We start from the raw sequence: 14,586 nt of genomic DNA, 5'->3' as shown, positions 1-14,586 counted from the left end.
CAATTAGGTCCCCAATTAGCACTGGCGCAGCTGGAATGAAAACCAACAGCCACCAGCATTCCTCCAGAGCTGGGAACAGGCAAAGTTGCTTGGTTGGTTCTTCCAAAGAATGATGCATCTGGTCCAGATATTTTATTATAGATGAAAACTACCTTGCTTGATCCCAGATGCTATTAGAAAATAATCCACCTAAATAGACTGTGTATGCGGCTGTTTCATCTCTGCTGTGTACAGTTTTCTCTACAATTCTAGAAACATAAGAATGATGCCAAGAAGAAGAAGGCTACATGGTAAATTGAAGCTATCTGATGCTAGGAATTCCCCATCATCTCATCAACCCCAGAAAATCTGCTTCAGTAATGGCTGTATACAGTAGTTCATTGCCCACTCCTACAACTCTTTGTAAAAAACATTGCTCTGAGTCATTAATACACTTCCTGATCATTTCCACTTCTGACCTCTGGCCTTACCAGCTTTAGTGGTGAATCCTCTTGAAGTGTCTGTGAGAGAAAGCAACAGGTTTCCACAGCAGCATTTGTTTTGACAATCGGTACTTTATCAACAGCAACGGGCTCTGATTCATTCCGAAACATTCTAGGACAAGACTGCAGGATCCTGTTTTAAAATTTAACAAATTGCACAAGGCAAAATGTGTAGGTGTTAGAAGAGATGAAGCCAAGGCAGTTTATCTACTCTCACCTGAAGATAAGCCTGTGCTTAGTTAGGAAGCTCCACATTGCCCTTTTGTATTGAATAAAGCTGTGGGCATTTCATGACTCAGATGCACTGTTCTTTTCGTACTTAGGGAGGCTGCTGGTTTGTTTTATCCCTTTGTTGATCTTTCAGCACTTGTCTGATGCCCTTTACTAGAAAGATGTGTGATCATCTAGTTGGGAAACCAGTTAACCAAGTTGGCTTTAGCCCTTAAATTATGACATACTACAGTAACTGCTAATTGGGCACTAATATACTGTATCAAAGAAAGAATGGAGTAAATTGATTAAATCTACTATACAGTAGTACTGTTCCTAGTACTACTGCTAGTGCCATTCCTGCATATCATCAACATAATAATAATCAAATTTGCAAACAAGTTAGTGTTTTTGGTCTTAAAAGTAATTAAGTACTTTAGTATTTTTCTGCCACTTGAAAAAATGTTGTAATGGAATTTCGCATTGCTAATGGTCCTGGGTTTTTTGTGGGGTCAGTGACTCCATTGCAGGGCCTTGGGTGACCTCTGACCCTTTTTTTGAGGACTTGTCTTAATTGTGAGTATCCCCCCTTGGACCCCAGTTGTGACTACTTTGCTCTGCCATTCCAAAAATCAGACTCTTTGAAACCTAAGCAAGACCTCAGCCCTCATGAATGATTTACAGAAATGAATGTCTGTGGAAGGATTAAAACAAGCACAGAAATTTCAAAAGGGTGGTAAAGGAGGCTTTCATGCATGTCTTGCAGAAAAGCTGCAGGGTTTTTGTAGTCTGAGGTCTGCAAATTCCTACTTTGACCTCTGATCCCGTTTCACAACAGCCTGCCTTGCTCCTGTTGGCTTGTATTTGGGATCTGTCACCCTCTCGGCCTTTTTCTGTATACAGTTGTTACACTTCAGTAAAGGGTCGTGCTAAAAATAATAATTGAAAAACAAAAGAGTTTCCATGAGAGGCCTTTTCTCTTGCAGCTGAGAAAGTTCTCTCTGTTAAGAGCTGGCATAATTTCAAAACCGATTCATAGTGAAATTCTGGATAAACAGGAATGTTGTTGCCGTAGAGTATTTAATTTAATTTCCGGAAACATCGCCCTTTTACAGTCCTCTCAGAGCAGGTGAAAACAACAGCGTACTGTAGTTGAATGCACAAATTTGAAAAGTTTGTTTTGCTGGGGAGTGAAATGGTGTATTGATATTTGAATCTGGAACATGCCAAGCTTTCACATAAATGGTATGATCCCAAAACATGATTGTTCAAATCTAATTTTTCTCTGGATTCCACTGTAGGCCATCAAACCTGTTCCTAAAAGAGTTAAAACTTTTGCAGCCTTTATATCCCATTAAGTTACTACAGGCTTCTCAAATTAAAACATTAATTTTTGCCTGTGAGCCACTATATAAATTAGTTTTATTGAACTTTTTTCACCTTTCTTGTAACAAATACTAACAATAGCAATAAAAACACAGTGCAGGGGAAATGTTTGCGGTTCAGAGGCGTTTATAAGAATCTGTGATCCCCATACCTTTTTTAAACTGTGTAAGATTTTTTTTGCTTAAGGTAATGAATTCTTAAATGCCTGGGGAGTTGTAGCTTGTTAAAACCAGCGTGGTCATAAAACAAGGAAACTAGTAAAGTAGCCCAGCAACAAAAAGCTAAAAGATACAGCCTTGTTTTCATTGTGAAATTAATGAAGCTTGAAATCCAGCCTGGTTCCAGTTTTTTGGAAAGAGGCTGATGTCAGGCCTATTATGCCTCAGACAGTGTGTGGTTCCTTTTTGAATGACTTGTCATTAACACTCCCAGCCCACACAGTGACTGTATCTTACGTTTGCCGGGGGTTAATGACCCTCTCTTTGTCATTGGTCATTAAGAAAATCGGCTTCAGAAGAGTGTGGCCTCCTCACTGAAGAGCAGCATGACCTCATCACAGAGTCATTCCAGAGCTCCCACTGGAGTGGATCAAATAGTTCCTTTAAAAAAATGTCCCTGCCTTTTCTCTGCTCCACACAGTCCATCGATTTTCAGCATAAGCCATTTTCAGAACAGCATTCAGGTAAATACAAAAAATACAAGACTGGTTGTATTACTGAGAAGAACCTGATCTGTCAGTTTAGAAAATACAGTACCTGGGTCCAATGGGTCTTCATTGTTCTGGAATTCAGGTATAAAAATACATTCATACAATTAGAATTAATTCTTAATGAAAAATATGTTTTCTAATGAGTGAACTTCCTTACAAACTGTTCTTGATTGTACTTTTTTGACAGTAAAAGAGTAACAGCTACAGAATGACATGACATGCAGTAATTACATTCTTATCTCTGCTGTTTGTCAGCTTCAGAATGTTGCCTCAGTTGTTCCCTTTCAGTCTTATGCCCTCTGTAAAAGAGAGTAAGAAGTTTTCAGGAGAAGGCTTAGGAGGCTTGAGGAGAAGCCATTTGGCCCTTCTTGCCCATTTGTTTTTTTAGTAGCTAATTAAAAGTTGTTTCCAAACGGTTTACGTCAGCACAAAATCCTTCTTCTTCACCCTGAGCTTAAAGTCGTTAAGTGATTAAGATTGCTGAAGTAATGGATTAAAAAAAATGTCTTATTACATAGTGCAGGTGTTCCCTCCTCTGTCCCTCTAGGACTGTGGTCCAGCCTCTGGTCCAGCTGTTTTTACATAACCAACAGTTGAAGACTAAAGAAGGGTTCAGTAGCTCTAATATAACGTTGACTGAACTGCCATACCTCTTACACTGGTGTAGAAATGTTAATCCCACAAAGAGACATAGAAAACTCTGTGGGACCAGGACTCTCTGATACAGGATTAAACTTGAAAAATAATACAATATTGCTCAGAGAACAAAAGCAAGTTTAACCAGTAAACCGTAACTACCTATAACTCTGAATACTGAGATCTCAATTTCTTGTACATACGGTAGAAGATGTCGATAGTGTTGAAAACTGAAACGACCCCACCCGTAAGATCAAAGCTCAGAAATATACTTTTTATGGGTTTTGAGTGTTTGGGAAAATATTGGTAAAATCCGAGAGGACTGAATTTAGTTGCTAGGTGATTGTCTGTGCTGTTGTATCACCTGTGTGGTTTTAAACTGCACAGCCTGTATAAACACATTCACATGAGCAACACCCTCTGGCTCTTAGGAGTCTCCGTTGTTACTGTGGCTCTTATCTGGAAACAGTGGAAATCCTGACTTATGTGATGCTCTTTTGTTTGTTCTGTGAGTATTCTTTAGCTGAACTTGATCTCCATCCTGAGTTACAGCTCTTGAACATGTGAATGCTTAGTTGATAGAGAATATCAGGACCTTTGGCTTTGTAAAAGCAGTACTCTATATGTATGTATCAGAGACACTATGCTTCATCATACATTTAACAGCCTCTCAGCAGAAATATTTTAATTGCAATTGCAATTTAATTGGAATTCACACAGCATAGTGCCTCTGATACATACATACATATTGAGTACTGTCATGTATTAATTGCTGCTTTGTTCCCTAGGAGAAAAATAAATTTGCAATTAGCAAGTAGCAAGACAACATAGATTTCATGTTCTTTGTAATCAGATCCCCACCAACCAGGGTAGGAATTGTGTATATTCCAGCTGAACCTATACCACTTCACACAGTGGGGAGGTGGTTGGGGTAGACTTGAACTGTAGTAGAACCCAGTACGTTAGTCCCAGATACTATAGTTAAATGAGCTTTATACAACGCTTGCCCTTCAGCCCAGTATAGCAGTCTGGTATCAAACACCTAATTCTTTGCCTTGGCTCATTTTGCGTAGGTAACCAACAAAGCCAGACAGAACCAAATTGTGGAATGTAAAGTTTGTGGAAACCACAACATTTACTTTTTACATTACTTAGCAGAGCCTTGAACCAAAAACAATATCTGAAACAAACCCTGCATTAGCTAGATATTGGAACATTTTGTCCTTGTGCTTCTATATCTCTGTCCTCTACATTGTAATTCATCAAGAGATCAAGTTATATCTTACAAAGCACTTTGTTGTCACATTGGGTCACATTCTGCAGTTTGTCAGAAAGGGCTGCAGAACAGTTGTTTTTGTCTCAGAAAGGATCAGCACCAACTGAGCAGGATGCCAAAAACTGCAGCACTGTGCCTTACCCATGCTTCAGAAGAAGAGACTCCATCGGCCACTGTGTCAGTGAGCAGGAGCCAGTGTGACAGTATCAGAGTTCACTTCAGGAGACAGCCAGCTTGGGGAAGGGAACCGCCATCTCCTTCAAACAACAAACCAACAAATCAAACAGGATGCGTCTGTCGGAGGCGGGAGATGAAACAGTTTGTGTCTTGTTTTATCCTGTTTCCCTTTCTGTGAGCCTGGCTGAACACAATAGACCACTGGCCTCGGGATGCAACGTAAATGGAAATTTAAAGGGGATTCTCTGAGGACATCCCACCCCCCCCTTGTCCTCTGTCTGTGAAGGTTCCTGATGAGCCACACCTAACAATGCTGCATTTCTCCTGCAGTGAATTTTGCAGGATGAATGCAGAAATCCTGCAGGATTTGGAGGTTAACATCCTTGCAGTATTCCACAGGATATGTGCAGAAATCAAGCATTTGGCTCCAGTATCCTGCAGGATTTCTTTTACTGTTGTCTGAAAGCTTCCTGAAAACTTTCTCACTGACCTCAGTGTGTGACTCTACCATTGTATTAGGCTAAAATCGGAACATGCGCTTGAGCTTCAGTATGCCAAGGATTGTGCTTTTGTAGCACACACCCCAGAAGCAGTGCAAGCTACACTCACAGCAGCTGTACGAGCATAGGGTCAGAAGAATAGGGCTGTCTGTCATTATTGCAACGATAGAGGTTCTGTGTCAGTGGTCATCCAACTGATCTACCTGCTTTTAACATCTCTTATTCTACTCTCACCACTGTGTCTCACTTCAGTTACCTTGGAAGTATCCTCTCTGAGGACTGTACTATTGACTAGGACATCCAGAACCATATCAAACAGGCGTCATTGTCTTATGGACAGCTGAGAAAAAGGGGCTTCAGTAATAGCAACCTGTACTTAAACACCCAAGAGGCAGTATATAAGGCAGTGTATATATCCACAATTCATTATGGTTGTGAAACATGGACACTCTACAGCTGCTATTTTAAAAAGCTGGAGTCTTTTAATGGATTGACCAGTCTGATGTGTCGGTCCTGCTCTGATGTGGTCATTGAGGGCGACCGGATCTTGGACGGTCATCTGTCCTGCTGGTCTGCTGAAACCTTCTCTGCAGTCAGGACACAGTGGAGCGGCTTACTCCATAGTGTCTGGCAATGCTGGCACATGACATGCCTGCCTGCTGCATGCCAATGGCCTTTTCCTTTGGCTTCTGGTGACATTCGAGGCATTATGGAATGCACAGAAATCTAACTAAGTGTGGCCTTTTTCTTGCAGTGACCTAAGCTTTGAAATAAGGCTTTTTAAAGGTGACCTGATCGGGCATTGTTCCACTTGGACCTCATTGGGTAAAAGTACACCTAACGAGCTTTCGTGTGATTGGCAAGTTGCAATGCCTCTCTGCACAAGCTGTATTGCTGGTCAGAGGGCTTAAAACAAATTGACAACTTTTTGTGAAAGTACATAAGCTATAACTATAGTATTTGTCATTCCAGAAAAAGTTGCATTTCTTTTTTCCAACAGTAAATATGCGTCATATTTGATAATAAAATGAATTGGTCCTGGTGTGAGTGAGTGTGTCTGTGTGTCTGCCCTGTAATAGACTGGCGTCCCATTGAGGGTATACCCTGCCTTGCGGCTGTTGTTTATCAGGATAGGCTCTGGCTCCCCCATGACGCTATATTGGATAAGTGGTTAGAAAATGGATGAACGCAGAAAGCTGCTAGTCTGGAGCACATTCTAGAATATCTGCTTTGTAGTCTATTTCTGTAAACTTCTGTATTAATCAGTATTCTGCTACAGCTGGTGGCTTCTCCCATTTTTGTTTCCACTATTAATATACAGTATGTTAATAGCTTTTGCACCTGCAGTTGAGTGATTGAGATAATAATTAGAAGTGCACCTTGAGGGAATGAATTGGCAATTTTCTGCTGACGTATGTAGTAGCACTTTAATGGTTTATTTATCAATGCCTGAAGTGCTTGGATTAGTTTATCTAATAGTAAATACACTAAAAGCAAGCAGGCATGAAAGAAGAATGATGGTCTTGATGTTTATTTAAACTGCAAGATTAAAGAGGGCAAATTAAGAATAATGCAGGAATTATTTTGCCAAAGCACTTTTATTTAATCAAGAATTCATCTGGAGAACATTTTATTTTTGGCAGGTGAAAAGAATTTCGGAGTGACATATGGAAATATAAACGTGCAGTTAGACTGGCACACAGTGCCAGTTAAGGACTGCAGAGACAGTTTCGTACTGGGCCAAACTGATATTTGTAGTTAATGAGCTGCACAGTTAAGTGCTGGGTAGTAAGTGGGAGCTGGCAACACGCTGTCTTGCCTTGACCTTCTTGAAGAGGCTGAGGACTATGTGCTGATAAGGGCAACAGTGGCAGGCCAGTGCTCATGATAAAGAGCACAGTGGAAGGCTAACACTAACTGCATGATAGCATGTCTTATCTGTCTATAAATCCCAAAGCTGTACAGCATAGCAATTCAGGGAACTGAACTATGCAAAAAATGAATTCACACAGCCAATTCACCTCTTAAATCATTCAGTGGTATCAAAGCTTTCCAACAGCTTTCTTATTCATTTACTGTAAAATGTGCACATTTCATATCTCTTTCACACTTAATAATCCTTATTTACATTTTCCATTAAAATGTTATTTTCTATGTATGGCATAAGAAGGATAATAACTATAAAATAAGTTATAAAAAAATATAAAAATATTATTCATGCCTTGGCTAAATGCCTTTTTTCTTCTTATGGATAATACTGTTTTCATGGCATAACATATTATTTATTGGTGTTGACAAGAGATGGTGATTATTAATTGTTGGCTTACAACAATCTTTTTTTCCCAGTAATAAAATCAATTTTTCAGTACCACTTGGCACATTTTTTCAGTACCACTTGGCACAGCACAGCTTTGGTTTTCTATATTTTGACTTCTTAGCTGCTGTGTTAAAAAATAAAGCTAATGACGAGAGAGTTTCAGTTCCTTGTCATTTATAGTCTAAGTAATGATGAAGGGTGATAGGCCACTATATTTTTCTGCCCTTTCCCTGAGTTCATAGCCCATGTTAGAGTATTTGTTCATCTAATCTCACTGCAGTTGACATAGCTTGCCTTTATTAACACAGAATAATATTTCTAAAAGGTGACTCACACTGTCCATACATGCAAGCACATTGGGTTTAAATTTAATGCACATCCATACAGAGACAGACCTGCTAGCAGAAACAAACATTCTACATGGCTCAAACTTTTAACTGTTGGAGCCAAGAATGAGTAATGTTTTGGTTTCTGTCAATTATTTTAACAGATAAGATTTTCTCTTCATTCGTGTAACATATTTTAGTCAATTGTAATCTCCTCATTGCGGTGAAGTCAAATAGGGCTGAGTCTGGTCGCAATTAGCACCTCTTTGACAATATACCTCTCACATCAAGATAAACATCTCAACATTGACACATTTCACTGGGACCAATTAGTTAGAAATTAAAAACTTTGAACAACAACACTCGTATCCTAAAAGACCAAAAAATGCCCTTGAGAATAGGCTTGCATATGTGGGTCCTAATCAGCCCTTACTTTAGGTATTTCAGTATGATTGGTTTACACTGAGTACATGACATCAATTTAAAATGGTTTTGAAAGGAAAAGACAGTCCGGAAGAGCATGTTGTGCAAACTATATGTCTTAATCTGCAATTCTGACCTCCTTGTTCTTTAGCACACAGTCACTGTAATCAGAGGGCTTTTGTTATGTCCTGTGATATGCATCTCTTTATAGTATCTCATAAAGCAATGATTATGTGCAGTCATGCATTCACAATGCTATGTTTTGAAGTGTATTAAGATTTGGAATAGATGCTTGTACATTGAGGATCCTCTTAATGTGGCAGTCTAGAAATTGAGATTCAGGCAGCTGTTTATATTTTCTTGTGGTTTCAGTCCTTTATTTTTGGGGGTGTTAGTCCTCATGCATTCTTCTACATTTCTTATTATGTTCCCTATAAACTTTCCGGCTCCTAGTAGGAATTTATAAAGCTATTTTACTGGGGAGCATGAGCTTACAAGTGAAGCAAATCGTCACTGCACTATCCCTGTGTCATTTCGTGAAGCACTCCAGTGTTACACTCAAATACCTCCCCCACGGTTTCCTGCTGTTCGTCTCTGAGAACCTTTGCAGGCTGGAGGTTGCTGCAGCAGCTCTCAAGCCACTGTGTCGAAAGAGCCAGCAAGGTGAAATAAGTTCAGACTGCACACAACAGGCTATGATTTCAAAATGAGGAACCAAAGTTGAATCCTAGGAACTGCGGACAGTGAGCTGGTGGCACGCAGAGAGTCATTCAGTGTGGTTACTGTGCTGTTCCTCCTCCAGGCCAGCTGGCGGTCCCTGCGCAGCGAGTTTGCCAACCTCAACCCTGCTCAGCTGCACCACATGCTACGGGGGTACAACCCTGGGCGCTCGTGTCCTGCAGGCTGGAGCCCTGCCGCAGAGGAGGCAGATGCTGCCATGAGAACAGGTGAGAGAAACCCACTCCTCACCAATCAAACAAAACAGCACACACCCCAACCACGCAAGGCCAAGGAAAAATAGGCGGAAAAGATCAATTTAGAACAATTTTCTGCTAGTTACACAAAGAATGTTATTTTTCTTGTACTTTCAGCACCTGTAAGGCTTGCTGTTTCAGATAAAAATACACTATGAGCAAAGTAACAGCTGAAGGACTGTAATGTGCTAATTGGAATTATTTATTTTCCATGAGCAGGAGTAGATAAGCAATGACAAAATGTAAATGATTCAGTTTAAAGCCTTAGTTTGGTAAACTAGCTTGATCTCTTCAAGAAGGTCTTCCAGTTCTTCAGTTCTTCAGGGTCAGGTCTTCTATCTCTCCCTGCACAAGTGAAAAAGCAGGGAGTCCTTCTGCCCTGTCCAGGGGGCTGGTTGGGGTGTCAGGCAATGGCATATAAACCATCTACAAGCATCATGCTGTGGAACCTTGGAACTAAGAAAGAGTCTAGTTGCCATGCCTCTATCTATTGAGTCCAGTTGCCATGCCTCTGAGAATTTAGCACTCTGCAGACACCTGAAACTGAAGGCACTCCTAGCCTAGGGATAAATCTGCGATTTGGTGTGAGGAGTTGTTTTTGAACAGCCAAACTTCAGGGATTCTACTACATCTGCCTTTTGTTGATTTCAGGTTTCATTTGTGATTTCACAGATCATTCCCAGTCAAAGGGCTTGTAAAATTGAATCTTAATACTCAATTCTTAACTTGTGCCTATTGCTTTTCACTGTCTGTAGCTGATATTCTGGAAGGGTTTGACAATCACCCTCCCCTGATCCTGCCCAGCAGTAGTTTCCACATCGAGCTGGGGAAGCCAGTCAAGGAGCCAGGTCTGCTGTCGCAGCTCAGCCAGCTGAAGGACTTCCTGCAGCAGCTCAGAGCAACCGAGCCGTCTGCCAGCACCACGCAGCCCCAGCAGGTAGAGACCCTCAGCACGGGGAAACCAACACTCCTGCGCTCACTGCGCAGAGGCAGCAATGACACTGCTGGGCTGGGGTTTTAAATTTTTAAAGAAATTCAGTGGGGCATGAATTTGTATTTTAGAAGCAAGCATAAACACTTTAATAAATAGCTGCATAAACCTTTAAAATATTTTCAAGACATCCCTGTTTTGCTGGTTTAAAAACCATAGGCTTCTCTGCTTTCTTTTTTTTCCCCTTCCAGAGCCAGCAGATTAGAGTCGAGGAGGAGGAAGAAAAAAAGGTGTCCTGCTCTCCAAATGGCACGGAGGAATCTGCTTCCCCAGAGGAGGGCAGCAGTGAGCAGGCCTCCGAAAAACCCAGGACTGAAGAAGAGTCCAAGGAAAAAGATGCCTCGGTAGTGCCTCCCCATGGCCGTTTTTCACACGCCGCCTGCAGCGGTGACCTCAGCTCCTGCGAGGCGGTGCTCACCCAGAAACTGAAGAACCTGGAACTGCAGAGCAGCCTGCCTGGTCAGGCAGACCTCAGCTGCCACAAGAGACTGGCCTTGGATCCCTCCTGCCTCCTCACACCCCCCAACACACCCCAAGGCCTGGAGCTGGCTGAGGCAGAGGCAGACCTGCAGGAAGGCACCTACAAGCACATCGTAAATGGCAGCAGCCCAGACAGGGAAGATGGTGAGTCTCACATAATAAAAATAATAATTGCTTACAATTATATAGTGCTTCTCTTGACACTCCACTCAAAGTGCTTTACAGGTAATGAAGACCTCCACCACAACCAATGTGCAGCACCATCTGGATCATGTGACAGTACACTCACCACACATCAGCTATTGGTGGGGAGGAGAACAGATTAATGAAGCCAATTCATAGATGGGGATAATTAGGAGGCCATGAGTGATAAAGGCCAATGGGAAATTTGGCCAGGAGGCCAGGGTAACACCCCTACTCTTTTCTAGAAAACGCCCTGGGGTATTCAATTACCACAAAGTTTTACATCTCATCCGAATGACAGCACCTTTTTAGCGTATAGTGTCCCCGTCACTATACTGGGGCATTAGGACCCACACAGACCACAGGGTGAGCACACTTACACCTCTTCCAGCAGCAACCTTAGTTTTTCCCACCAGGCTCCCATACAGGTACTGACCAGGCTCACACCTGCTGAGCTTCAGTGGATTGCCAATTGTGAGCTGCAGTGTGATACAGCTGCTGGCCATGTCACATAAGTCAAGCTAGTGTTTCCTGCTGCTTTGTTACCATGAAGCCTGAATATGAAGGCAGTGAGAAACAGAACAGATCGAGTGCACTTGTATCCAATTGTAAAAGTTTAATAATATCTAAGAAGTTCATACCAGAGATTCTCCCTATATACAGTACTCTCTATATAGAACCAAGGTTAAGGCTATTAAGGCTAAGGCTATGCTTCTGTACAAGCTGAAGTAAGACGTTATTGGATGATCTCACAAATTGTAATAGTAGCAAATTGTTATATAAATGCAGTCTGAAATTGTAAACTGCTCACTCATAGAATGGGGATGGTTTAAGGGTGAGACTGCACTTTTTAAAAAATTGGAAATGTAGTTCTTCTCGTCTTATGAAGGAGAAAAATAACTAGGCCACTGTACGCAGTTTTACTTACAAAACTTGCACTGGCAGAATCAGGAGTCCAGTTGTTTTGATCTGTTTCATCACAAACAGTACCTCTCATTGGACAGAAATGGACTGGCTGAGAAGTGTGAAACACTCAAGAACCACCATCATGAAGATACCATATAATCATTCAAAACTGTTTTTATTAAAATTTCCTTTTTTCAATTATTGACCCAAATAAAAAACAGAGTGTCTGTCTTTCTGCAGTTTGTGCTATCAAAAACAGCATGCAGACTGTGTGCCTTGTTCGCAATTCTAAAATCGTTTTTTGATCCAGTGTTTGGATCAACCAAAATGCCTTAGTGCATTATCTGAGAAATTAAAAATTTGTTTTGATTCTGCCAATGTGCAATCACTGTCTTTCTGTTGCAACTTTGCTACATTATTTTTCTTCCCGTTAAAAAATGTCTATCTCCTCACGGGTCCCTACTATCATAAGAACCTTGAACAGTACAAATAAAGAATTCCTTTGCAAAGCAGAATAGCTGGACTGTGAGAACATTCTGTTTATCTCTGGAGAGCACAACATAAATGAAGTCTAAATGTTTCTCCTTATACTGTTACTGTCAAACCACGAGAACTTCCTTAAGAATGAGGTGTTGTCCTTTGTTAGCTCTTACTGTTCTTTGTGAGTCTGTGTTCAAAGCAGGGTGTGTACAGTTTCTTCTTGAAAACCTTTTATGAAACAATTCAACATTCCTTTCTGATTTCCCCATTGTTCTCAAAGCTATTATTGTACAATTGTTTAAGAAGCTAAGTGTGTAACTAAGTCTAATAGCTGCGTGGTTTTTCAGTGGGGGTGTGAAATTGTATCGTGAGGAAGAAACAAAAAACATTTTCCTTTCCATCTAATCTAATCTGATGACTGTTTTTGCACCTTTCAGATCTGTTTAAATTGAAATATCAACAATCGTATCTCTAAAAGCACAATCAGGTCAGTGATAAGTAATAAATAACTTAGAAAAAGGGGAATTTCAGGCAAAAATCCACTCATGTTCAATAACAAAAGCAAATAACTCCACATTTTTCATTAAGGAATTGCACTAGGCTGTGTACTAAAGAACATAAGAAAGGTTATTAACGAGAGCAGGCTTTCATTCCATCTTGCCCGTTTTATTCGCTAGTAGTTGATCAAGGATCTCATTCAGCCATTTCTTGAAAGAAGCCAGGGTATCAACAGCAACAAAAAGCCTGGCCAACTATTTTAAAAGCTAATCTGTTTGTCTTTGCTGTCCTCGTTATTGATGCTCGTTATTGATGCTCTCCATTTCCAGAATTTTTATTAGCTGATTTTACATTTAATTGTTAAACCATAAATGTTCTAAAATTATAAATTTGCTAGTTTTTAAAATATCTTCTAAAACATGTAAACATTAGTAGCAAAGTATGAATACTTTTATTTTCCAAATCTTCTAGAATCCATGGTGTACTGTAAATTAATCTCATTTTAAATACAGAGGGGTTTTTGTCTTGCAACTATAAATTATATATACATGGCATTTTCCTTTCATAAAGATATGATGGCATCGTTTACAATATGTCCTGACAAAAAAAGCTGGGCCAATCCTGATCATATGACATTCATCATTTTGAAAGTTATCTTTTGGCGATTTAGTACTAATATGTAAACCTCTTTTGGTAGCAAGAGTAATCCTTTAATCTAGCACAGTAATTCCAGTGAAGTGGTGATGTAGAGAAGCTGTCACCGAGCCACTGTGGGAATTTGCAGTTGGTTTGATGCATGGAATCTAAGTCACGATGGGAATTGCTGGTGTTGGGGATGTCTGGCAGTAAGCTGTGTGATTGGAGATTGCAGTAGCTAATTGATCAGGGTGATCCTGTAAACACTATTGCATTTTGCACCCCAGTCTTCTTGCAAATACAGTAAGTCACGGATATGACAAAACTCCCACTGGGTTTGATTGCTGCCTAAACCCACTAGAATGTTCATATGAATATACAGATTGCAAACTAAATGCTTTCTCTGCACAAACTTGCATCCACATTGCCAGATATAGAAAATGGTAGCCAGTGAGTTACTCAGATTCTGTGTTAATTTCTAACATTAAGGAATGTAGACAATCTTCTTTAAAGACGGATTCACTTCAGTTTCCAGTTTCTAAATATTAGGCTCCCACTAATCCCACAGCTTTATATCCCACACATTTATAAACCTTAAATGTTACTCTTGTCCTGTTAGACCAGCGACGTCTCCTCCCCATATCTCAGACCCTTGTCAGATTTTATTATCCTCCTGCAAACTCCTGCAGCCCAGCAGTGACTCCCTTCAGGAAAAAACACTTGGAAGGAAAGGTTTTTTGCAAAGGAAACACCACTCACCTGCATTTGTTTTCCCTAGAGGATTTTCAGGCAGTTTTTTACCATGCAAAACTGTTGTTGCAGTATCGTACTTTCATCGTACTGTTGCACTGTTTGTGCACACAGCAGTTTTGTCTGATGGTATGAGTATGATAAACTCAATCTCCAACTGCAGCTCTAGTCTGAGGGGTGATGAGGTCTACAGACATGGGAAGTGTTGCTATAGAAACACGATGGCCCTGATTCAATTTCCCTCCC

At 40.6% G+C, this 14,586-nt stretch overlaps 1 protein-coding gene across 2 annotated transcripts in view; it reads left to right on the top strand.

Annotated features, from left to right (window-relative positions):
* radil2b (Ras association and DIL domains 2b) overlaps positions 1-14,586 on the top strand; it is a 60,374-nt gene that overhangs the window by 39,087 nt on the left and 6,701 nt on the right. For both annotated transcript variants that reach the window (XR_015925369.1, XM_088599380.1), the window contains exons 11-13: positions 9,245-9,389; positions 10,172-10,353; positions 10,599-11,031. Coding sequence is in view for 1 of the 2 variants with exons in the window: in XM_088599380.1 (XP_088455506.1) it covers positions 9,245-9,389; positions 10,172-10,353; positions 10,599-11,031 (760 nt within the window). In the remaining variant the exon portion in view is untranslated. The remainder of the gene's footprint in view (positions 1-9,244; positions 9,390-10,171; positions 10,354-10,598; positions 11,032-14,586) is intronic.

This window comes from Lepisosteus platostomus, chromosome 11 (genome assembly GCF_059453375.1).
Source record: "Lepisosteus platostomus isolate fLepPlt1 chromosome 11, fLepPlt1.hap1, whole genome shotgun sequence".
Classification (NCBI taxonomy): Eukaryota; Metazoa; Chordata; class Actinopteri; order Semionotiformes; family Lepisosteidae; genus Lepisosteus; species Lepisosteus platostomus.
The sequence above is the reverse complement of the archived record's forward strand: the minus strand, read 5'-3'. Positions and strand labels throughout refer to the sequence as shown.